Raw genomic sequence first — 26,388 nt, 5'->3', positions numbered from 1 at the left:
CTGTGATTGATTCACAGAATTTTTAGACGAGGTGTAAGAGGTGAACAAGACATGGGATTCTCATTCCCTTCCCATGTGCTGAGTGAAGTGACGAACCCGTGTGGAAAATGTGCAGACATGCACACTGCCTCCTCAGCAAGGCAGTTCTGCAACAGCTTCTGCAACTGCTTCTCCAGTTGCCTCTTGTGCCTGTGCTGAACTGGCTGTTGGAGGGATGGCTTGTAGTACCTGTCAGGGCTTTGGCTGGAGCATTCAGCAGAGATTATGGGCTGCTCCTAAAAGCAGCCTGTTCTCCCTGGCTTTGTTGTGTTAGAGGTGAGAATGATACCTCCCAGAAACACAGTGCAGACCCCTCTGCCTGGTTCCTCATTAACCTGCACTATGAGCCATGAGCACCATAACATCATGTTACAGCTTCTGTGCATGGCATCTCCATCAATAGCTTTTTCTTGCTGATTGTAAGAATGGATTTTATATCTCTCTTTACCTGCTTACTGACAAAGGCCCTGCAAACAGTGTGTGTGGTTCAGCTTTAAATCCAGGAGTATTCCCCATGGATTTGTGCATATGCAAGACCAAATGTTTTTGTGACTAAGCTTTCAAGCCTGCAGTCCAGTCCACTAGCGTGGGAACCCACTCCTGCAAAACCAGGAGGGTTTGCAAAGGAGAAAGTGTGTCAGCTGGGAAAGCAGTCCCTGGCGCTGAGGGGGCTGAAGACATGGTTGCATATGGGCAAGAAATGCAGTTCATAGTCTGCTCGGAGTTCAGAGTTCCTGTTGATGAATCCTGTGTGATAGCTTGGGCAGCTGCATCCTCATGGTGTGACCACCCTGTTGTGCTCTCACAAGTGGCTCTTACTTCTGTTTCTCCAAGTTGCAGACTTATCCCTTGTAGAGCAGTGGCATTAAGCCATTTGATCCCGTGACAGATTTGGCCTGGGCTGAGCTAATCATCCAGTAATTTGTAATAATTTTATGTCTTACCTTTCCATGTGGATCATATATTGCTCTCTTTAAGATGAAAACTAGTAAAACACTGATTAAATGGTATTTTCCCCAAGCAATTTGCTGTGTTTGCACCATTTGCCAGGGGGAGAGCTGTCATTAGAGTTTCTGAGATGCTTTTTCAAAATAGATGAGAGATCATTATTGCTGAGCATAACTGTCTACGTGGAGGCAAGTTGTTTCTGATAGTATTTACTCTCATGCCAAGGCAAGATCCAAACAGAAGCTTGTAAGTATATGAAAACTAGACAGATACTTTGAAATAGTTTGTACACCTCAGGGATTAATAGACTCTTAGTTTATACACTAAAATAGAAAACTAGGAGAAATAATTTACATTTGGCCAAATTGATCTCGAATTTTTTTGGTTAATTTTTTTGCCATCATAGAAGGAGGTGCCTCATCTAAAATGGAAGCAATAAACTACTCCCTCACTCCCCACATCCTTTTTGATTCATTTTAATCTCATTTGAAAGCCTGTTCTCATTAATTGTTTGCTAAACGTAATCTCAGAGAGTAGAGGATTGACAAGTTTAATAAAAGTCGCAGAAAATACTTAGCCATTCCTGATAGGAAATACTTAATTGCAATTGTGTAAAATGAGAACTTGGTTTTTAGCTTTTCTACCCAGTTACTTTGGCGAAAGATTTTCTGTGCACTGGTAGGACATTACAGTCAACGCTTCATCCTTCTCTTGCTCCTCTTGTCTTTTCCAGCATTTAAAGCCAGTGGAGTTGTGCGTAAAGTAATTTCTCCTCTCCAAATCACTGTGAAAAGGATTCAGAAATCTTTTTTTCTTCAGATTTTAAGGCAGTCTTTAACTGGTGAAAACCTTTCAATTAATGATGTAAGATTCTTTAACCACTCTCTAAGTCGAGTGTTTTTGTGTTTGCTGTCACATCACAGGGACATACAGGGATACACACATGGACACATCCTCCCCTGGCTGCCATTCAGGTCCTCATGTTATGCTTGGCCTGGAAGGCTGCAGAGGTCCTGAGAAAGAGGTCAAGGAAGGATATGTGTCCTTGGCTTGTGCTGCCCTGCTGTGAATGGGACTGGAGTGGCCAGGTTGGTTCTGACTTGTTACAGGAAAGAGGACGGGGTCTGTGCCTGTTCAGGGAGCAGTGTGGGACTCTGTCCCTTGTGCTGGAGCCAGAGCAGGAGTCAGGCTGCAGAAGTCCCTGGGTTCCTGTGTGTCCCTTCCCTTCACGGTATTCATCCTGCAGAGTCACAATACAAGTCTGTCTGTGCCAGCTGATCAGAAGAGGAGGTGTCAGAGATGACTGTCTCTGCTCTATCTCCCTCTGCAGGAGCCAGGGTCTGGGCTAGTACCACCAGAGGTGGTGTTCAAAAGGGACACCTTCCTAGGGGTCAGCCCCACTGGTGCCATGGCAACCCAACACCGTCTCCATCACCTCCTTCTGCTCAGCCCTGTCCCTGTAAGCCGATACCATAATTAAGGGAACTCAATAACGTGAAGGTGACAGCAGCTCTTTTATGTGGTCAAAGGTGCCATCCTCACCAGCAGTCAGCCTGCCTGGAACTTCCTAAATAAGGGGGAAGACACTTGATGAAGAATTTGAGTCCATCACCTCAAAATGAACGATTGCCCATCACCATGTGATGTGCATCGTCCTTGTGCTGCGCTTGGCATTTTACTCAAAAGAGGAATTAAGTATCCAACAGCATTAGTTGTGTAGACTTGCAAAGTTTTTCCATGTGCTGAAAACGAGCTGTAATACTTGTGAGCTGTTTCTAGTGACTAATGCCTGTTTCATTTGCCATCAGTCACAGTAGTACCAGCCCAACCCGACCCTTGCTGAAGTTCCTCAGGATACCTCAAAGATCAATGATGCTATAGACAATTGAAGCCTATTCAGATCCTATTGTAAATGTTGAAATGTCACAAGCTTTCTTTTTTTTTCTTTACATCCTTACATCATTTATTCTTCATCTGTTATTTGTTTTTTCCTTGGTCCTTGCCGTTAATCATCACAGTATTTTTAGCACACAGAAAACAAGTGGTGCTTTGTAGCTGATAGTTGTGCCACAACAAACTGCCTGGTATTCTCATTCTTTTTGTCTTGTGTTCAAAATGACTTTCTTTCTCTGTGTTCTTAAATGCTGTACATATCTTAAAAAGAAAAAGAAGAAAGAGACTTCCTGTCTATTTTTTCCTTTTCTTTTTTTTTTTTTTTAGCAGAAAAACAAAACCAGTCCTCTTGTCTTTTTTTTTTTTTTTTTTTTGGCCTAATATTTGTAGGCCTTTTCTTATGCCTTTTCTTATGCCTGAGCAGGTACATATTTCCCATGCTGAGGGATGTCAGCTTCACTATGTGTGGTGAGCAGAAGCTCTTTGCATCTCAGGAAGGACTTGAAAAAGCAAACAGGTCAGAGCAGCTATTGAGCTTGAGGAAAGAGCTCTCTATCTGCTTGGCCCATGGCAACAACCACTTGAAACTATCAGCTCCATTTTTAACCGGGGATGGTCACACTCAAGCTCTCAAGTACTTTGTGTTGCACCTTATGTCCACAGAAAGGATAACGAGCTGCTGGATAGGTCCTGACCTCCGTCCCTTACTGTGGGAAGTGCTTGTGCTGTGCAGTGAAGTGCCCATGGTGTTCTCTGGGAGCAACCATGAAAAGGCAGCTTGTTCACTCCCCCAGCGAGTGAGCAAGGATTCCTCAGGCCCTACCCGTGCCAGCCCAGCCATGGGTATGTGCTGACCATGGGCTGGTGTCTCCTTGTGCCTGGAGTGCAGTAATGGAGACTGCATCTTGATCCTTACAGCATGCCAAGAGGGCTGAGAAGAGATTCCAAGTGCAGCTTTGCACCTGGAGGCAAGGATTCCAGCCATGTAATGCTTGACAGACCAGTTGGATCAGTATGCCTTTCTCTGGGAGGGTGGAAGAGGCACCTGTTTATTCCTGTTGCTCTAAACCAGAGGACCCAGCAGGATGTAGTGGGTGGGTGGTCCTGGGAGAGCAGCATTTGGTTCCTTCCAAGTACGAGCTTAAGTTTTTTAAATTCAGATGATAAATAGGAATTGGATGGGACAGGGTTCTTTTAGGATCCCTCCTTGATGCACCATAACTTCATCCCCTAAATATAAACTGAGAATAGTAGAATGTTATTACTAAACACATTATTTGTGATTATACTTACATGCAAAAAAAGTCATGTCAGCATGGGCTTTCTGTAGACAAGGGCTGCAGGAGAATCCCTGCCATCACTGCAGCATCAGTCCCTCTGTTGTGTTTAGCACAGTATCCTGTTAGGCTTGGGTTTTTTTCCATGTTACATTATTCAGCAGGTTTATTTTTCTGGTTTCAGGTGTCTATACCTTCTAGGTAAAAAGTAAAAAATAAAAGTTTGTGGGTGTACTACATTATATGTGTGATGGGAAGATCATTTGAGTTTACCTGTCTTTAGTGAGTCTCGTGATCTGCTTCATGTTTGCTTACTTGGGAATTTTATGGGGAGTGTTTTTATTTTGTCTGAATCTATCACAGAGGTGTTAAATCTCTTGCAGGGGTGTAAGGGAAGGGAATCTGCGCAACAGAAATCCAAACTGTAGAGGAAACGTGCCACTAACTTGCAAATATGTCAGAAGTGGCTGTTCTTCCCATTTGCTATCATCCGGCTTAGAAATAGCTATCAAAAATAAGATTGTGCTTCCCATGATTGAAGTAGGTTTCTACAGGACAGAAGTCTCTGTGACACTTGGATTTTTAAGAGGAGAATATTCGCAGCAGGGGAAAAGGGATTCCCTGTCCTTATTTTTCTTCTTCGATTTTCTTCTGCTCAATATGTGCGGCATGTGCATTTGTGTCTAATATGTGTTTCCCTCTAACAATTTTGTCCTCGATGTTTTTAATAGTGCAGAGAACTTGTGTGAATTTGTGTTATTTGTCTCTGGGGCAGCAAAGTATGAAATGATGAACTCGGGATTGTGACCTTACTGCAAAATCAAGCAGGAGAGAAGCTAAATTGTGGAAAGGAACAATTTTAACCAGATGTAAATCTCCAGCAGTATTAGCAGAAAAATTGAACAGTATTGGGCAAGTAAATTGATTTTTGTATAAATATGCTCCATTTTGAATTTGTGATGACGGGAGAATCTTTCTACATTTGACCTCTCCTCTTGTGCAGTTACTTTTGCGAGAAGTACCAAACACTCGAGCAAGGAAAACAATGCTTTGTATTTAAAGACAAAAACATGAACAGAGGCTGTGCAGTTTCCCACCTTACTCTTGAGCTCTTCAACCTTGACCTGGGTAAAGTGCAGAGACTTGGGCAAGTGCAGAGACATTTTTACCTCCATAACTAGACCATATTGCCCTTTACTATTACTAACATTTTCTGCAGTGTTTTCAGGAGCAATAATAGCAATGATTTTTGCTCAATACTGAACTACTGCATCAAATATTTAGTTAGATAAAAGCTAGAACAAATGAAAAGTGTCACATGCCTAAACTGCTTCCAAACCATGAAACTGGCACTGAAGATGTCTGTGTTCAGCACATACCCATGCGGTGCTCTTGTGGCAGAGGCTGTGGTGTGTCCATGAGGAATTCCAGCAGTGAGAGTGCCTCCAGGATAATGGTGACTCAGCTAAGCCCAATCCAGTGCCTGCAGCCATCAAGCAGTGACACAGGATATGCTGAGTGCATTTTGGCTGTTGTTGTTTTCCATTTGGGGAGCAATAAACATTCATTGTCCTGATCTGTGCCAGTTTTCAAGTTGCAAAAGGGAGGAGCTGGATGAAATGCATGTGTCTGCTGGTGAGCTGAAGAGGTAGCTCATAACTTCTGTAATAAAATACTGCTTCCTCTATAAGGAATAAAACTTGTGTGCTTTGGAATGATGAATTCGGCTGTCTTGATGGTGGAAAAGATTAAGCAAAAGGGAAGGAGTTTAAAAACTCTGAGTCAGGAGATTTGGAAGTCTTAATGTCTGATCTCTGTATACAGCAGTAAGGCCTCCTATTTACTTTTTACTTATATAAAATTTAGCGTCATTTTCTTACTGATGAAGTTTTTAACCTGGAAATAAGAATAAATTAGAATTGCGTACCTTGCACTCCTGCAGCCAAGAAAGGGTCAATAACTCTTTCATGTGTGGCTAAAGGACTAAACACCTGCTGTAAGATATTAAGACCTGGGCAAAAGTGGAGGCACTGAAGCAGATACGAATTGCAGTGAATAGCCCTGCACAAAGATATTGGGAAAACTGTATAAGGGACTGAAATCCAATGTGTGTGCATTAGTGCATGTTTAGAATCCATAATAGTCTGAGGCATCCCTAAGGAGCCAGAGTAGCCAGGGGAAGTGAGAATGGTTCAGAAAGTGCAAATCTCAGCTGCCTTATGCTTGAACCTGGAAGAGGGAATGAGCCTGGTCTATCCAAATGCCTCCTTGGCATAAAATAGGAAGGAAGGCTGGGATCACGTTGGCATAATCAGCAGGGTAGATGAAAGGCTGTGGAAACAAGCCTGGGGATCACAGCTGTGGAAAGCACCAAAAATGGAGACAAGAAACTTGGAATGGCAGCAGGAGCAGTGCCACTGCACAGTGGTCCTGCTGTGCTGTGAGACTCCAACAGCGTCCCAGTGCACACCCAGGGCTGTGGGGTGGGAGCTGCAGGATGAGTGGGAATGGCTCGCTGCTCAAACCAGGGGGATTAGGAGGGCACAGTTCAGTCCCCGAGTTGAGTTCATACAGAGCTGCAGTTCATGTGTTCATTATTGACAGCTGTTCTTTAATCTTCCATGTGTACCTAAGTGCATTTGGAGAAACTGGCTTCTGAGGAAAGCTGGGGTTTTGACCTCTTAGTATTAATGTATTTTTGTTTTGTTTTGCTTTGCTTTTAATGAGCCACAGGCAGGGTCTTCTCCCTGTGGCATATGCTGGATAGTGTGCAAATTAATATATTCCCTGTTTTACTTCATAAAAATTTCTATGCTAGGATCACAGAATATCCTTTTGTATATCCATGGTCATCTGTCAAGACTAACTGTTAAGTATCTGCAGTCAGGGCTTCCAGAAAGACAACTGGATTCTTACTGCCTTGGCCTGCCAGAAGTCCTATGAACCACATACTGTGAGCCCTTGCTTGATGCTTGTTCTCTCTCCACTGATGAGAGGTTTATTGCCAGTCTGCTTTTATTTTTTTTTCTAAGAGTTCAAGTCCTCTCCTCTCCTGGGACTGTGTTTTCTTTTCTGCTGAGTCAGTCCTGTTTTCCACTAGTGTCTTCCATCTGGCAGTCATCTGTTGCCCTTTGTTTTCCACAGCCCTCAGAACAGAGTGTGAGCTGCCAGACTCCAAGAGATGCAGAATCAGATTCTCCATCAGGATTTAGCTTGGCTATGTTCTGTTTGTGCTTGAAGAAGGCTCTCCCCTGACCTGAGAGTTACTGAGGAAAAGGTGTTTCCTATTAGCTTTTCTTTTCCCTTAGGAATGGCCACAGATGTTACTTTGATAAGTATATACTGTTTATTGTTCTATTTTCTGTTTCTGGAATCCTTTTAATGGGGAATGGTCTTTATGCTGCCAGTTCCCAGTTAAGTTATCAGCTTTCAGGTTTGTACCATTTTCATTGCTCATTATATTCAGTTTGATGGGCTTAGAGGTACCATTTGTGTGTTCTTTAGAGTTTTTTTCACTTGAAATTAAAGAGCTTTCCTATCTGATGGTATTCTAGGCAAGTACTTTCTTTCCCTTGACATAATAAAGATTGTCCAATTAACATCTACAAATTTCTTTGGTGCTTTCAGTGTGCCTTGAAGATAGTATTAACTTTTCATGTACCTGGGAGAAGAACGTAAACTGTTTCACCAGTAGCCTGCAATAACTTCTTTTACAACACTTTTCAAGCATTTTGCAGTATCCTGTGAAGCTCTGGTCAATACATTTTCAGCATGATTTTGGACAAACTGATGAACTCATCTTTTTTGATGCTGATCTCTCTTACATGCTCATTCCTTCACCGAGTTGCTTTTCACTTTGATTTTCAGGGTGCTCATGGGGTGTCATCATCCAGTCACTTGAAGCCTTCTGGTAACTTGGTTTTATACCTGCAGTCTTAAAATTGTCTTTATAATTTAGATTGCAGGGAGTCTTTTTTAACCCTGTAGAAGTGGAGAAAGACCATTATAAATGCTGTCTGGCTTTATGATTTTCCTTTTCTAATTATCACATTAGCACACTGTATTTGTCTCATCATTTTCCATAATTGCTAATAAACAAGATTATTTGTGAAACTTCCACTGACACCCATTAAAATAGTTCTGACTGAGACAGAATTCACATAGTGTCAGTTCTGCTTCACAAAATCTTCAGAGCATCTAATCTCTTTACGTGCCAGACTTGAGCTTTCTTGTAGTCCGTTGGCACTTTATTTAATCATTTCAAAAGGAACTCTTTACATAGGTGGTTTAAAAAAGATAAATCTTTCTCTTGGAGAATATTGCAGCAGTTGTGCTCAGCTGATAATTTAGAATTCATGGAATTGTTTTTCTTTGTGCATAAAGAAGTATCCAGATTTTACTCTTGTGTGACTCCACCTACTCCAGTAGAATTGCTCCTGCTGTAAACTGGCATATAAGACATGGTTCTTTCCTTAAAAATACAAAATGCTGCACTGTTTTTCGGGTTTCCCAAGAAGTTATGTGACTCTCACCAGTCACACCAAAGGCTGCAGCCCTGCATGCAAGGGCTTGGAAACATCTGCAGCCTTCAGGATTTCCTGACATGTGCCCTTGCCCAGTGTCTGTTCAGGATGTTACTTGTTAAGAGTTCACCTGTCTCAGATGTTCTTACTGCAGTTCTGCCACGAGTAGAGGCCTGACTGAATCCTTTCCTATAAACAAGGAATAGACCCATTCAAGTGAGTGGAGCTAATAGCAAAATGACCTAATGGATCAGGCTACTAAATAAATGCTACAGTCATGAAATCCTCCATGATTTCATCCTATGAAGCACTCACGCACTGATTCTTTAAGTTGGGTAGATAAAAAGCTGAATTATAAGACAGAAGCAAACTCTGCAAACTGTGGCATTTTTTTCTTTCATGGCTGCTGATTATCTGACAGTAAATTTATCAAGGTACAGTTCCTTTATTTTTTTTTCTTTTTTTTTAAATAAAGTGTTTATTGTGACATTTTAGTGAAGGTGCATTTAGTTCCTAGAGAGTGGTACTGGTCATGGATTGATTATTCCTTTCTTACAGATCTCTCAGCCTTGTGATGCTCAATGACTGTAAACCAAGTTTGCCAGTTGGTACAGAAATGACAAAATGTGTGATGCAAGACATTTTTTGGATTGACAGGAAGCTGAACATGAGCCAGCAGTGTGCCCAGGTGGCCAAGAAGGCCAATGGATCCTGGCCTGTATCAAGAACAGTGTGGCAGCAGGACCAGGGAAGATTCTTCCCCTGTATTCAGCGCTGGTGAGGCCACACCTCGAGTGCTGTGTCCAGTTCTGGGCCCCTCAGTTCAGGAAGGACATTGAAGTGCTGGAGCAGGTCCAGAGGAGAGCAGCGAGGCTGGGGAAGGGACTTAAGCACAAGTCCTGTGAGGAGAGGCTGAGGGAGCTGGGGTTGTTGAGCCTGGAGAAGAGGAGGCTCAGGGGAGACCTCCTCACTCTCTACAACTCCCTGACAGGAGGTTGTAGCCAGTGGGGGTTGGTCTCTTTCTTCTCCCAGGCAACTATCAGCAAGACAAGAGGACATGGTCTTAAGCTCTGCCAGGGGAGGTTCAGGTTAGATATTAGGAAGAAATTCTTTACAGAGAGGGTAATCAGCCATTGGAATGGGCTGCCCAGGGAAGTGGTGGATTCCCTGTCCCTGAAGGTTTTTAAGATAAGACTGGATGTGACATCAGTGCCATGGTCTGGTAACCACGGCAGTAGTGGATCAAGGGTTGGACTTGATAATCTAGGAGGTCCCTTCCAACCCAGCTGATTCTATGATTCTATGATTTCTGTGAGCAGGGCTGTTGTGGGAGTCGCTCAGAGATGAAGCACAACCTGTCTCTTGGTCAGTTCTAATGACAGGGGTCGGGAGGAGGTGGAGGGAGTCCCCCACCGCCACTGTCATCATGTGGAGCAGCTCAGGGACAGCTGAGTCTAAAGGGAATCCTGTGCTGGCTGGCTCTTCCTCATGGAGAGTCATGCTTAAGCATCAACAACACTTCAGGAAAATGGCATTTTCTTCCTTGAAGTTACTTAGTGACAAGCAACTGTGATGACCAGGGAAGGGATATGCAGCTGCCATGTGTTCTGCTTGTTGTTTCTGTTCTGTGAAGAAGTGGGCAGAGGGGTTAATCAGATCACAGCCAATAATCCTGATGAATTATGTCAAAATCTGTCACTTCTCTTAATAGTTGGTGCACACTCTGTGTTCCTTGAATTGGGAGAAAATCCTGACCCTGTAGGTCAGAGGGTCACATGCTCCAAAGGGCTGCATCTAAAAACCACAAGGGAAGTGTCCAAAAATTATTAATGTGGAAACACCACAGGCTGCTGTAGATCAGCAGTGGATTCACATAATTGAATTTCAGGCAAACTATTCCAGCCCAAGGGTCAAATTATGAATAAATATAAGACAAAACACACCATCTGGTGAACCATGCCTAATTTAACTGAATTAGTTGTTCAGTGGATCTCAAGACCAGTTAAGTAGCTTATCCGTATTTCTCATTGCAAGTTCTTCCTAAATGGCACATTCAAAGCTCTTCCCTTCCCTCTCCCCTCTCCCCCTTTAACCTCTGAGTCATTAAGTAGTGGTGGGTGGTGTCTGCCCTGACAGGGTGCTGAGGATACGGCTGAAATAACCAGGTTACTACAGAATTCCCTTAGCAAATGGGAGCCTGTGACCAGTGCCTTACTGTCAAACATAGGGGACTGAAAAGTCCTCATTTTAGTTCCCTGCAGTTATTACTTGCACAGTGCCATCTCATTCCAGGTGGGTTTACAGGCGGCGTGTATCTCCGGGGTAGTTTCCTGTTTAAGTTACACACTAAGATGAAAGAAGCAGAGCTGGATGTGAATTGATTGCTGTAAAGTCTTGCTTCGTTGCAACAGTTTCATGATGTTGCTATAAAATCAGTGGCTTACTCTAGACTTCTCTGGCTTTAGCAGGCTGGGAGACAACTGCTGATTTTTGGAAGGGTGAGAAAGTGTATATTTTCTTTTAGGTGGTCCAGTCTGCAGTTTTTTCATGTGTTCTTCTGTTGGGGGGAGATGGGTTGTTTTTCTTACAGAATAGTTTATGCATTTGTACAGAAAATACAGGACAGTCATGTTTTTATAACACCAAAGAGATAAATGGTGAAATGTGGCTTTTAGAGTCTCAGTCATAAAGACTTTTCAACTTACCAGTATGTTTCAGAAAGGTGTTGCTTTTTTAGCCCCTGTTGATCACAGTGGAATTATTCAACCAGTACCATCAAAAAAGATGAAAAAGTGCATAACAGAAATTATTTCTGCTTCAAAATTGTTGCCTTGATGATGTGTAGAGTGTAATTATATTTTCCTAAAAGTGTGGTCAACAACTTAGAAACATTTCAGCAAATATATATTTAGTTTTGTAGCCAGTGCATTTTATTCTTATTCTCCATGTGTGGCAACTCTCAAGGTTGTATGACAAATTATTTCATCAAAAGCAGTTTCTGTCCCATAGAGATGTTTATGGCAGTTCCTGGATTCTGCTGAAGTAAATATGAGGCTCAGGTTTTCTGACTTGCCATGTGATGTCTGTCCTGTTTATTCCACAGTTAAATAAGAATTTTGATACCTCTCGTGTAATTGTGTTGGGCCAAATATTCAAGTGGAGAAAAGAAAACTAAAATTTAGAGAACTGGAATTCAGATGGAGTTTGGGTTCCGGGAATCCTGAATTTGCAATGCAGTTAATTCTGAAATGCTCAGTGCACGTGCCAAGCATTTGGAATGTGGTGACGTCTTGCTCCATAATCCCCCTGGTGAGTGGGTGTGCTGGAGCTGACTTATTCAGGAAAGGGGCAGGCCATTAGACACAGGGACACAGCTCAGGGTAACAGCACTCTGAGAAATATGGAACAGTGGAAATAGTCTCCCAGCTGGAAGTTGATGGATAATACTTGGAAAAGCTGCCTGCAGTATCCTGACTGATACGGTCTCCTGCAGGGAAGAGGGAACAGAGAAGGAAGTGGTATGAAAACAGCACCCTGTCCCTCAGGCTTTTGTGGCTAAGTATCGCCGCTGGTTACATCTATCCCTAATGCAGCTCCTGCAGTGGTTTGCCTGGAATTCCAAGTTATTTCTATTTTGTATATTGTTTTTAAATTATTGAACTATCTAGAAAGCCCTATTTGTCTTTGAGGGAACCCTCTACCTCGATATGTTTTCATATTAGGAATTAAAAAGAACACATTTCAGAACACAAAAGAAGATCATCAGGCTTTATTTCAAAATGGGCGTTTAGACTCAAATATCTTAATATATCTTTATTTATATAGAATATGAAAATGTGTGCCTTCAGTTGAAATGCAATGCTATGTGAAAACAGCATTTCACTTTTTACCTTTAAAACCTCTGAGAAGCTCTGCTAGCTGAGATCTAGAATAATTGATACTGTTCTTCTGAAATACTGAAAAACTGGGTTTGGGAGGTTGGTTTGGTTTTTTTTTATAATTTACCTTTTGCTTTTTAAGGTATCATAGCTTAGCCCAATCAGTCAGTGGAATAACATTGGCCTGAGGCTTGAGGTCTGGATGAAAATTCTGTCTGCACATGCTGTTCTTTGGGCACCAGTGTAACAGTTGCTTTCAGGATTGCTCCAGTGACAATATTTTAATACAACTTTCCAGGCCATTCCTGCTGACATTTCTGGGTTTAGTTTGAATAAAGTACTAGAGCTGTAACCAGAGTTAACAATTCTATACTACAATATATCAGTTAAATTGCAGGTTATTAAATAAAGCAAGCCAATTTCTGATCTTACCTAATGTACATTTCCAGTAATTCAGGATCTGATGTCAACAAAAAAAATGGTTTAGATAGTGCAAAGAAGTAAAGTAATCAGATTATCTTTCAGGAAATGTATAGTGTTTATTTCAAAGCATTTTAGCGTGATACAGAGCTAGTAGAAGGATTTTCAATTTACAGGGTGGGATTTGGGTCAGAGGGACATAATGTTTGTTTGTGGTGCAGTCTTTGGTTCTTGACTGGGATGGACTGGGGGAATTGCTCCCTTCTCTCTGGCAGTGCAGTTCTCCTCCAGTTCTCTGCTCTGTCTCCTCCTCGAGAGGTGTAGCCCATCTTCAGTGAACTCTCCATCTGAGTCTTTCCAGGCTCGAGTTTGGTCTAGCAGTGATCTCTCGGTGAGAACACACAAGACAGCACAGCTTGTTACAGGTGGTCACAGGAAAACCCAAGAGCTGGTTTTGTTGGTTTCTGCATATAAGTCTTTTGCCTCTCTTTCCATCAGCTGTTTACTCTACTCATTGGGCAGATCACATCTATTTCCCCGCAGCTCTCTAGTTGGTTTTGTGAGCATTTCCAGTTGTGCAGGTCATGTTCCAGACTAGAGCTGGGCCAGTTCTGGCATGCTGGAGCCTGACCTTAGCAGTTAGCTGTAGTCATTAGTGACTGCCACAGTGCAGCCATACTAGACCAAGGAGATAAAGGAACTGATGCAGGATTTACACAGCTCATGCATGCGGACTCTGACTTGTGAAATATAAGTAATCCATGTTATGAATCAAACTGCAAGCAATCTGGGCAACAGAAATATCTGTGCATAATGTATGCATATCTCTAGAGCTTCAAGGAGTGAGTCCTTAAACGTGAAACTTTAAGGATTCGAGTGTCCCCTGTGCCTCCATGGACTGTAAACTCATTCGTACCAAGTGGTCCTATTTTCCTCATAATGATGTGTGTAAAAGTGTGTATTTAGCAATAGCAATAGGTATGAGTTGGCTGAGATGGACTTTCCCCATTTTGGGTCCCTGTGAGGACTCTGGCATTAATGCTGAACCGATGGGTCTTTATGCAAACTCTGTGCAGTGCTGTAGGTTTGAAACACTGCTTAGAGGCATTTCATGGAGGGTTGTGATTCACAGGGAAAAAAACCAATAGCATTTGTCAAAAAACACCCCAGCTAACCCAGAGGGGAAACAATTTTGCATTCTTTATCCTGGACTATAGTGACATAAGCCTCTAGAGCAATTCCAATCGCTCTAACCAGCGGTTGAACTGAGAGCTGTCGAGTAGTGAAAAGGAAAACCCTTCCTTTTGCTACTGTTGATGAGTTTCTGATCAGACAAAGCAACACACACAGGGAGTCACCAAACAGACTGGTGGAGGCCAGGAGCTGGCCCATTAGATTGAAATTCTGCTGTATTGCAGGTGATCTCAGGAAGCTGTGTCAAGTGTCCCTGTACTTCTACAGCATGTGATCATGTGATTTCACATGGTGAACTGTGTTGAGCATTCAGCAAATAGTAGGATTTGTGAATAAAGCTAAAGCTAAATGTGAGTGAGACACAGCAGTGTTGTTATATCATCCAAATGAATTGATGTGGATTGATGTGATCCATACCACTCTTGACTTGAAAATAATACTTTAGCTGGGTTCTTCCTGGGGACATCAGTCCAGCTCTCTGAGTCTGCTTTTAAGATCTGAACTCAGCCATTATTTTGGGCATGCCATTGCATCATGAAAGTTTATACTTCCAGATCAGTTACACAGCAAGAAAAATTAGAACATTACCTTTAAAAGACTCAATGGACAAAAAAATACAAACTCACTCAAAAAAGTTTTCCTGAATGTTTGTCCTTTAAAAACTATCTGGCTATTAGGGCAAAACATGATTTTTTTTTTGTCAATTCTTTGTTCTAAACAATTTTTTTTTTATTTTTTTTTATTTTTTTTTTTTCCCCTGAGAAGTGACATTTGTTGAAGAAAGTGGGCCATTCTCAGTTCTTTCTGTTCCTAAGTCACGCTTTTAACAGCAGGGTACTACAGTGTGCTTTCCCAGCAGTTTGCATAGATTTGTTGTTCATCCTAAATGAAATTAAGATAGGACAAATATATTCAGAGAGCTAGCTCTCCCCCCAACTCTTTCTATTGCCTTTCTCTAATAGAATTTGGGCATTTTTTTCCATTTTGAAGTGCTGTCCTCAGCTTCAGTACCTATTGGTTTACAGTGAAGGTTTCACTGATAGGAGAATATCTGGGATATCAAAGTGTGTAGGTCTGATCAATGAGAAATATGTAGCATGCTGTTTCTCTCAACATTTCAGTCCAAAGGAGCAGAGCCAATTACTACCTCACTTATAGAGATGCCAACTTGGGATCCTCCCATGCGAGTGTGCGAGTCTGGGAGAGTTTGGTTTGGGAACAGTCACTTTCTGATCCGTAACTGGTCATGCAGACATCCCTGATCCACTTTGTGACAAATAGGTGCTGAACTCAGTGGTTCATACAGCCCTTCAAAGCATGACTTGCCAGAAGAAGGTTGCGCTGTAGCTCTCTGGGACTTGCAGTCTTGTGAGGGGGGGTTGAACCCAAGTCATACACAAACAGATAAACACTGAAGCTGACATGCAGGAATTTGGATACTTCCAGGAAGCACTGGATTCAGCAAACATGTGCTGATGAATTTACCTCCTCAACTGAAATGTGACTTTTAGAGTCTCAGTCATAAAGACTGTGTACAGGCATGTAGAGAAGTAGAGACCAAATGTGCACAACCCTGGAATTTTCCCCATGAGAGTACATGGGTGGAGCCCTGTCCCAATTAGGTTTTGAGAATACCCTGTGGTGTGTTCCAGAAAAGACTGGCAGAAACTGTTCAGTCAACAGTTGTGGGTGACAGGAGTGGGTTAGACAACAGCTGCTATTCTTCAGGTAAAGCAGGACTTGGTTAAAGACAATTCCTGTGTGTGGGTCCTGGCTATTGAGTTCTGATGCAGACAAGGCACAGGGAGGAGCTCTGGTAGAGCAACAGGTGCTGCTTTGCAGTGTCTCCAGACAGTTTGGTGATAAACGACTGGCCCGGCAAGAGGAGTCCAATCTCACGCTTTGAGTATGAATGTTTTTGAAGTGAGACTGCTGTTTCACTAGGTTTTTCCTTCTTCTCAAAATGTTGAATTTCTGACCAAAATTCCCCAAGTTTCTGCAATAATGAAAGAATTTTTGGAAAATATCAGTTGCATGGAAGAACTTGAGAATGTTGGTTATGAATAAAATGAAATGAACTTCTGTGTGGCTTATGAAATTTCTGTTGGTTCATGACTTGAATTGTTTGAAGTGATGAATGATACTGCAAGAAACTATGACTTTTATTCTGGCTGGAATATTTAAAAACATAAATATTTTATTACAAATTTTTATTCCCATTTACAAAATATTTGTTTTTTGTAAGCCCTGTTTAATAAGATTTTTGATTCCAATGGACATGATTCCAGTTACTGATGTTTTATTTTTTTTCTGTTTTACAGTTATACCAGCAGAGTTGTTTCCAATGGACTGAAGGCACAAATTAATAATCCAGAACTGAAAGTCAGAGGATTGGACCCGCTCATCAGTAATTTAATTGACAAACTTCAGCACTTTAATCAAGTAAGTAATTTTCCAAGATAAAAGCATTTTATCACACAGCTGAAGGTAAAATTACTACATGGTACAGCTCATCATTTATGTTTCCCAGGATCCTAGGTCTGAAATAGCCATGGAGTGGACTTGTACTAAAGGCAGCAGAAGATTCTGTTGTCGCACCTGGGTTATGAGGCAGAATTATTTCTCTGGGAGTTGCTCTGTAGGTATTGATTAACTGGAGTTAATCCTGGAGTCCACAGTGGCAGGGGCACAGAGGAACTCCTGTGCCCCATGGTTCACATGAATTGTGGCTACGGACAGGTCATGTGGGTGCCTTTAGGAATCGTGTGATATTCCTGAGTTGGAGGGCCATCTCCTTGTTTGTGCAGCTTCCTGCTTTCCAGTGGTGTAGATGAAAAGAGAACAAAACCAAAATGAATCTATAAGGGCGTGACAGCCGACTGTACAGAATGCTGAAGTCAGGACAGAAGGTGCTCCAGCATGAATTAACCTTGTGCCTTTGAAAGCATTTCTTTGACAGGCCTTTCCCTCAGCCCAAAGGAAAGATAACCTACTAGTGGGTTTGTCAGAAACGTGATTAACCCACGTCTGCCTCTGTCATCTATTTGAATCTCTCAGATGCACTTGCTTTCCTGGTGCATCTACCATCTTTCAAAGCTGAATGTGTGATACTCCTGCTTCAGCACACCTCTTTGTGAGCTCTTACAGCAGTGCCAGCCCAAATGAGCTGGAGCTAACAGATTTAACAGAGATTGATTTTCATTTAGAGCAGGCATGTTTTCTTGTCAGCTTGGAAGAATGCTTACAGCAGTGCATTCGCAGGCAGAGGTGTTTGCACATTAGTCTGCTCGTAATCTTTCACCGTTAAAGAGTGATGGAGCATGGGGATATAAATAGTAGGAAACCACTGCAAAATTAAAGTCCACCTTTGTGAGTGGGGTGTGCAGGAAGAAAAATAATCTGTGCAGGTGAAACAGGAGGAGGAGGAATTGCTTAGTCAGGATGTGGGAGGTTTTGAAGACTGTGGCTGTGACTGGGAGTCATGGTTTCATCTCTTACTTGCTCCTGCAAAAGTACAACTCTCCTTTACTTCTCATCAATAAATCATCAGTAAATCCATAATCTAACCAGTAATTAATGTTTTTGTTATATCTTGCTTGGCTCTCATGTTCTTTTCCTGTTCTGTAGGCTGCTGTTTAGGAATTCTTTGTATTAAACTGATTTAACTCACCATGGGGGATTACAACTACCAGTCTGGTGTGGTACTTAATATTACAGTGAAATAGGCATTATGTGGTCAGATTGATGAAAAGGATAATTCATTATTTATCTGCCTTTGCATGTTATAAAGTAGAGTGTTAATTTACTTTATTAATATTAGATATATCCATCTGTGTAATAGTCTTCTATAAACACTGACAGTAGGAAATAGTTAGAAATAGATTAAATTAAAAGTAGCTGTGTATTGGAAATTATTTCTTTGCTGTAGAAAAATAAAACTCTGCATTGGCTCATAATGATCTGCATACCAATTTTCCTAAGTTATGTACATTTAAGAAACGGCTTCAAAGAGCACTTTTTAGCCAGAAGAATAAAATCCATTTCTTGGCTCTTTTTGTAAGTTGGAAGTGTTGCTTCCTGATACTTCTAACTCTGTTTCAGGAGAATATCATCCTTAAGTAAATATAACTCCCATCAGATTGAGGTGCTTAGCAATAATGGATTCCAAGGGTGATGGATTAAACAGAATACTGATTATTGCCCTAAGATGGTTTGTTCTTAAGTACATGCAATAATATAAATTCCTTTGATCGTAATTTTAGTAAGATTTCTTTAGAGATCAAAGCATCAAAGAACTGGCTAAATATCTAAGGCTTTCACATGTGACATCAAATGTGTAGCTGTTTTCTGCTTCTTGAATTTTCATTTCAGTTGTGATATTATTATACAAATAAAAACTGACACTGAAAAGCTGATTAAATCAGGAGTTTAAAGTGTCATCGATAGTGTGTGTAGTCTGTAGAGTTATACAGAATCCCATTACTTATTTTATGGGCAAATTGATTTTTTCTTCAAAGTATTTTTTTTGAGGCAATGTGCAAGGTGGAATTTGAACAATGATAAAATGTTATCTTTATGTCTTCTCAAGTGCTTCACACTTGCGACACCATTTTAAGCAGTACTTGCACACTGTATACACAGAACCAATCCCAGAGAGATGGGAAGCCTGGAGAACAAGGAACAAAGCAATGCGCATCATAGGTGATTTGGTGTGTCTAGGCCCCAGTAGTCTTCTATCTCTTAAGTATTATTTCTAAACTACCCAGAAGAAAGCATGTTCTTGGATAAGAGAAAGGTGTGCTGAGATTTTTAAAGGATTAACATTTCTGTCTCAACAAAATGAGCTCCAGTCGTGCTGCATCTATCCCTCAGGGAGCCTGTTGGCTTTCACTCTCTCTCTCTCTCTCTCTCTCTCTCTCTCTCTTTCTCTCTCTCTCTCTCTCTCTCTCTCTTTCTCTCTCGATGTGTGTTTTGCAAAGGTACGTGTTTTGAAAATGGGAACAACCTGCTGCTAGATCAGTTTGTTGAGGCTGTGGAGTGCTGTCAACGTTCAAACCCGCAGGATTCATTTTTTTTTAAAGATGATAGCTCAGCCATTCTTAACAATTTCTGGAGCAAATCTAATTGCTGCTGTCTTTGATAGATCCTCTTCCACCTTCTTCTTCCACTGCTGGACCCCAGCTCTTCCCTATCCCTCACAGCCAGAGCTGCAGCCTCCTTCCCCCATGCTAGCAGTGCTGATTGCGGACACAGTGGCGCAGAGCAGCAGGGCCAGAGGGGCTGGAGATAACAGGGGACTCTGGCCACTGTGAGCAGGGCTGGCTTGTCACTGGCCATGCAGAAGGAGCAAAGTATTCACTCATTGAAATCCAAACCTGACAGTCTTTGGTGTACAGCAACCCTTTCTTTGTTAGTTCTGTATTATGACTTGCCCACCAATGTAAAAGGCAGATAACTTCAATTACCCTAAATCCCATGGACATGGACAACACTCTTGTGTTACTGTCCTAGTTGGTGCATCCCAGCTCCAGCACATTACAATTAATCTGTATGCAAGGCATCTTCCATTTCTGCCTGTCACTTAGGCTGACGTGCCAGTTTATTGGAGATTATAGCAGCTCCTCTTTTTTTTCATCTAGGGCTTAAATCCTCACCACATAGTTATTGTCTTTTTAAAAAAAAATGATTATTCAAATAGCAGGCTATTTTATAACCCCTTGGCAAAGTCAAAAGTAAAGTGAAATTTAGGAAATATTATTCAGCAATTACTGTTATTTGCATCCCTGGCAGATAAGGTAGTTGAAGGGTTTATTGAAGCTCCTGATCCACATATCACTAGAATTACCAAGCTACAATTTACAGTAACTTTCAGTAATGCAAAAACAGATCCAGTGAAGTCCCAGGTTGATTTTGGAAAAGTAGCAGTTAGAAATGTCTTCTGCTCTCTCTTTTCAGTGAATAGGGCAGATGTGAACCGCAGCTGATAATAAACACATAATCCCCCGTTGCACCTTTTTTGAGTACTGCTTCTTGCCACATAATCGCATTTAAATATGTTTTAATGGTTTTCTTCAGGATAATGCTCTCCAGAGTTCAAACACAAGTGGTTCTGAGGCCAAGCTTAAAAATCCTAAAGGATCAATTACACTGAAAAGAAATGAGAATGCTGGGAAAAGTGGAAAAGCGGTGACTGTAACTTTATTAGCAGGGATGCATCGATCTGCTCAAAGGATTGTGATATAATAAGTATTATACAAGTTTAATGTATTTGTCTTTTGTCAGCCTAAATCTAATCTAGACAGATTTTGTGAATCAGTGTGTTTTGCTGTTGTCAGAGATGAATGCTTAAGGCATGGCTGTAGTTCAAGAAAACAGTGCAGTTAGCCTAGTCCATAAAATGAGAGAAATATCAAAGCAAATCTTGCTGGATCTGGATTCACATATTTTATTTTTTTTCCCCACCAAAGTCTCATGGATCTGCCAACTGAACTGAGAAATGCATGTAACTTACTTAATTCCTTGCAGATTTGTACACAGAGGATGTGTACTGCAGGTTCAAAGCAACAGCACTGAGATGTTTCATACCAATAATATGAGCCAGCCATAATTTAATCTCAAATGTGAATTTAGTTGGATTAGACAACAGAGAATAATACAATAAATAATTTAAGTACTACTTAATTTGAAAGTGTGGGTTTTTTAGACATCTATGAAATTTATTACAATATAGAGTTTTTATTTGAGATTTAAGTGGAGACAAGTTGGTTTGATTTTCATCCAAAGTCACAGCTGACTTGGACAAACATTCAAAATTTTCTGTTCTTCATTTCATCCAATGAAAACATGGAAGGAAAGGTAGTCATCTGAGACTGTTGCTACATTAGTTCTAGTCCCTGGGATTTAAGCAGCCCCAAAAGGGTTAGAAGTAACATTGCTTACCCCCACTTGTCACTCTTACAAAACAGAGCACCTTTCCCAGCACAGCCGTATGTCTGGATTTCAAAAACAGGTCCCTTTTTTTCTATCCAAAGCACATAGAGACTGGACATTTCTTCAGGATTTAGGGTGCTCCATATCACTTCTGGAAAGGTGAAGCAAGAATCAGAAAGTCCCAAAGATACTCATTCTCTCTTCAGTGGCTAATCACACAGCCTGTCTGTAATTTCAGGCATTAGTGTAATGTGGATGCACAGGTTAATAGAAGATGGCTCAGGGAAGGGATCAAACCCTGGTCCTGGCTGTGCAGTGTGTGCCGGGTGCTGACAGTCTGTGCGCGGGTAGGACACTTCCGGGGCTCTCTGGATTCACTGCAGGCAAACTGTGTACAGACCTCCAGAAGGGGAAGGGCTGTGTCCCCTGCACAGCCCAGGGCACACCATCACACCCTGCTGAAGGTGCCCAGGGGAAGGGATGTGTCCCCTGCATAGCCCAGGGCACACCATCACACCCTGCTGAAGGTGCCCAGGGGAAGGGGCTGTGTCCCCTGTACAGCCCAGGGCACACCAACATACCCTGCTGAAGGTGCTGTCCTGCTAACCCTGACACTGGTTTTATCTTTCACAAGGAATGTAGGACCCACATCACTGCTCAGATGGTGAAGGTGGGCCCTAACACCACAGAGACTGTTGGTTCTTTAGTGCAGGTTTTGAATAGTCTGGATCAGAGAAGCCTTAAAGATTGATCTTGCTTCAGCTTGTCTGCAGCTCAAGTGCGAGGGAGATTTTCCTTGAAGCAAACACTTCTGCAACTGTGATGGTCCTTTTTGAATTCGCATCACTATGAAGGCAGTAACAGCCCTCACCACCTTCATTTCCCAATGCAAACAACAGTAATAATTGAATTAACACCATGATTGTAGGCTGATTAATGAATAGCAGCAAGAAACGCATATACTTCGGGAAAATAAAGATAGAATTAATGAAACCTGAAACAATTACATTTAAAGTCTTATAATGCCAGGAAAGAACAAATGAACTTTTTGTTGTTGTTTTTTTTTTTTAATTATTATTTCCTGCTCTGCTGTATAAAGATTGTTCACCCCTATAGTCACATAAACTGTCATTTCAGATTACTTCATCAGTTACAGAGTTTATTTCTCATCCTGTTTTATTTTCCAAAATGTTTGTCCTTTTGAGACTCATGGGCTGTTTTTCTTCTCCCCTGCTAAGTCAGACATGTCTTTGCTCCCATATACAGGTGCTCAGCTCCGATATAAATTATGATCTTTTTCATAATCCATATGCAATGAAACAATTTATCCCACTGCTTGAAACAATCCAATTTACTCAAGGACTGAGCATAATCTTACTCTGTGTGGCCTCCTGTATGGTTTTCTATTGCTTATCCATATATATATATACACACACATACATGTAATGCACGTTGTATAAAAGTTTTGGAGACATCAGATTTCCTCATATCTGTGATCAAAGCAAGAAAAGATAAATAAATGCTGCCAGCCTGGGAAGAAGAACCAAAGATCTAGTAGCAGTGTAGCTCTCTTGTCATCTTTGGGTCCATTGTGTTTGCTTTTGTAGCGTATTTTCATATTGACTTGTCAATTAAAATGCATCTGCTCTGTATTAGGAGATAAAATCAAAATCACTGGGAAATGCTTCTCTCAATACAGGCTGTAGCTCTCAGGCAGTTAAACAGGCTGTAGCTGCTGATTGCTTAGGAGCATTTATCTGTCACAGCTTCCATTAGGAGGAGGAGAATTCACAAGAAATAAATTCAAATAGCAGGTTGGGGTATCTGAAGTTGGTCAAAATCCTATTCTGGTCTTAGGTTTCTGCAAACTGCTATTGGTTTGTTATCAGTAGTTTGTGCCCCTTCCCTGCTTCTGATTTAGCGATCACAGGTGGGGCTGCTGGAGTAAGGAGCTTGCAGGGGAAGGAGCAGGGACAGGCTTAGGGCTGTGGACAGCTCAGCTGGGCTCCTGTTGGGAAATACATGGGAGTGACCATGAAGGAAGAACTCCCTCAGATTCCCTCTGTCTGAACACCTTGAGTGGAGGATGGAAAAGCAGAGCAGCCAACAGTAATTCCGTCGCTGAGCTCTTCATCTGGAGATGTGGATCTCCTCGCTCAGGGCTGGGCAGCTCCACTCACTGGGCTATGTGCAGTAGATTTCTTCTCTCAAATGCCCTTATGTTTAAAAAAGGAGTTTGGAAGCTCTAGCCTTGGTTCAGCTGTGGCATTAAAACCCCTGTCAAACCTGGAAGTTGTTCTATGAATCAGAATAAGAAAGCCCTTTCTAGTCCAGCCCCACTGAAACATCATCTCTGGAACATTGTTTTATGGAGAGCATATGTTAATGTTGTAATTTATTGCTAATTGAGGTATATATCATCCCTGCCTGAAATCAGTGTACTTGGCTGGCCTGAGGTCTGCAGGTTATTTGTTTGGTTTTGTTAAACATGGTAAGTTTAGATAGAATTAAATAATTTTAATTAGAATTGAGAAATTACCTTTTAGTACTAAACCCAGCATCACAATTTCAATAGAAACAGTAATCATGTGAAATACTGGCTCCACTAAAGTAGAATTTAGCATTTTAAAATAAGACAAATCTAAATCTCAGTGTAAATCCAGCATATCTTATTATATGCTAGCAAATATATAATGCTAAAATCGTCTTTTATTATTCACATGTTGTGGCTCAGAGTATGCTGTGCTATTTGTCTTGCAAGCCTTCTCAAAAATTATTTGCCCAGATGGGACATCGTATGTGTTTTGTTTTGCTCAAAAAGTAGTCTTAATAAATGGAAATCACATATTGAGTCACAATAGCGACTTATGCCAAGTCGGGCGCGTCGGTGGGGGAGCTACTGTTTCAATCCAGAACTGAGCCAAAGGATTTCACACACAGGAAAACATAGTTTGAAAAGAAGAGCCTTATTTAAAAACAAAAAAAAAAATCAGTGTGGCATCTGTCCTTTGGCTTGAGTGCCCAGTTCTGGTTGCAGCTGATGAGTAAAACCTGAGCTGACACTCACAGCTGAGCTGAAAAGTGTTTTGGATCCTCTGGTGTAATAAATGGCTGCAGGTGAGGAGAGGGTTAGGCTGTGGAGGGATTTGCTTTGGCCTGGCCAGTGGAAGAGGAATACAAGGGTTGGTGTGAGCACCCAAGGCCAGGAGCATGAGGTACTGGAGGATATCTGTGGAGAGCTGGTCAGGCGTGGGAGTGTGGGATTGCTACCCAGGGCATGGAGGCAGCAAAAGGGAAACTTTGCCACCACTAATGGAAATACTGTAGTTTCTCTCCACCTCAGGAGCAATGCATCATTCTGATAACTGCTCTCATTGTGGTGTAGAGTGCTAACCAAAACATGTGCTGTCTTATTTTCCAGCAACTTTTAGAAATTGTTACTGTCCTTGACAAGCAATGGCCCTTCATTAGCCTATCTGTTTGGATGGTAATTGAGTTTTTTACAGACAGAAAGCAGTAATCTTTAAATTAAGGTTGTCAAACTGAAATTATAAATTCTCTTTTATGTAAATGTATCTTTTCTTCTTTTAACCCATGAACTTTTTCTGATCACTCTAGTAATTGCAAGTCATATATGGTGTTTAAGTAATTATCATTAGAAGTGTGATTATAGTATTTACTTTTGATCTAATTCCTGAGGTACAATAATGTGGTTATTTTTGGAGGTGGTAAATTTAGCATAATAGAAAAGGAAAGCAGAGGTTTATGGGCTGATCATTGTTTTCTTTAGGGTAGAGTAAAGGTCTTCACACAATTGATTGATCATTGGCCAAAGGCAAGAAAAGGGTCATTTTCCTCTCTTTCTATTCCACTACTGAAGGGAGGAGACAGAAAAAACAATGTTAGTGAATAAAACTAAAGGCTACCTAAATCCCAGACTTAGTCTTTAAAGCTCAAGTGGAGCTGTACTGCTGGTGACAAGTGGATTAATGCTGCTGAGGTATTCAGCCACTTCCCAGCTAAAGCAAACAGCTTGGTTCCAGCAGCAATTTGGGTCGTGTTGTAGCACAAGTTGATGAAACAGTCCTGGACTGCAAAAGCTCCACATCAGGTGTCCCACTGAAAGGTTTCCCTTACCTAGAGGCCTGATGTACCTGCCCGGTTCCAGCGCCAGTTCCTGTTCATGCTCCCTGCACAGCCCAGCAGAGCAGCCAGGCCATCGACAGCACCTGCAGCCCTCAGGGTTGGGCTGCTTTACCAGTTCCTTTGTGACAGCTTAGTGTGAGATGGTTCCTATGGTTCATACTGGTCTGCCAAGGCAAGCTGCCTTTGAGTGTATCTCCTCAGTGTAACTGCAGTGTGCAGAGAAGCTAAAACCTCTGAGTCAGTTTGGTGCCATGTATTTGTGTGGTCAGTCTTGTACTTCTGGGAGAGCAAAATAAAAAGCTAATGGTAGGTGTGAGGTAAGGTTGTCTGAACTTTTTAGTTTCGCTGTATAGTCTCTAAAGAGGAAAACAGCCCCACAAGCAAGCAGCAGAGAAATACTTAATCTATACTACTCTTCTATCAATGTCTAAACAGTGTGGAGTTTAGAAAGCAAGTCTGAATATTGGAGATAGGCCATGTCAGGAATAGCTTTTCTCTTCCACTTAGGGAAACACTGACAAGGAATTAGTGAATAGGAAAGAGTAAGGAAACAATCCTCTTCTTTCAGGCAGAACCACTACTGTGAAATAGCATTATTTGTCCATTTAAAGAAATTTGGTCTTCCAATAGACCTGTTTGGCTTGTGACACTGTCTTAAGACTGTTTTGGTGTTGTACATACTACCTGTAAAGGTTCAAGTGTATTACATCTCACACATCCCTGAGCCATGCTGAGAGTAGTTCACCAAACCGCAAAGAGATCCTAGGATATCAGACTCTTATTTTCCTTATCTCCTTGTGAGTTCTTCTGCTGAGTTGGAATCAAATAAGCAAGATTTATGTAGGTGTAGGTTGGTGTAGGTACCAACCTAATTGGTAAAATCACACAAACGCCACTTTGACGCTATCCTTGATTGCCGCTACTGCTCTTCTGTCAAAAGCTTGATGTGGTTCTGGAATGACCACAGACCTCCTTGGCCTTGCTTTCAGCGTGTTTCCCAAAGAATGGTGCATCTCAGTGTTCTGGGGGCTGAGCAGGGTGGCTGGCCAGGCTCTCTCAGTGTAGGAAGGTGCCCTCCTGCCCTCTGCTCCACAAGCAGGCCTGGGAGGCTTCTGCCATCCTGACACCAAGACATCTCTC

The 26,388-nt window shown here is 41.7% G+C and overlaps 1 protein-coding gene across 5 annotated transcripts in view; it reads left to right on the top strand.

Moving 5' to 3' along the window:
* Window positions 1–26,388, top strand: part of LOC116791870 (glypican-5-like) — a 434,010-nt gene that overhangs the window by 263,872 nt on the left and 143,750 nt on the right. For all 5 annotated transcript variants that reach the window (XM_032698296.1, XM_032698294.1, XM_032698295.1 and 2 more), the window contains one exon: window positions 16,494–16,614. In XM_032698296.1, the coding sequence (XP_032554187.1) occupies window positions 16,494–16,614 (121 nt within the window). The remainder of the gene's footprint in view (window positions 1–16,493; window positions 16,615–26,388) is intronic.

The sequence above is a fragment of the Chiroxiphia lanceolata genome, chromosome 10 (assembly GCF_009829145.1).
Source record: "Chiroxiphia lanceolata isolate bChiLan1 chromosome 10, bChiLan1.pri, whole genome shotgun sequence".
Taxonomy (NCBI): Eukaryota; Metazoa; Chordata; class Aves; order Passeriformes; family Pipridae; genus Chiroxiphia; species Chiroxiphia lanceolata.
This window is presented reverse-complemented; position numbering and strand designations above follow the sequence as displayed.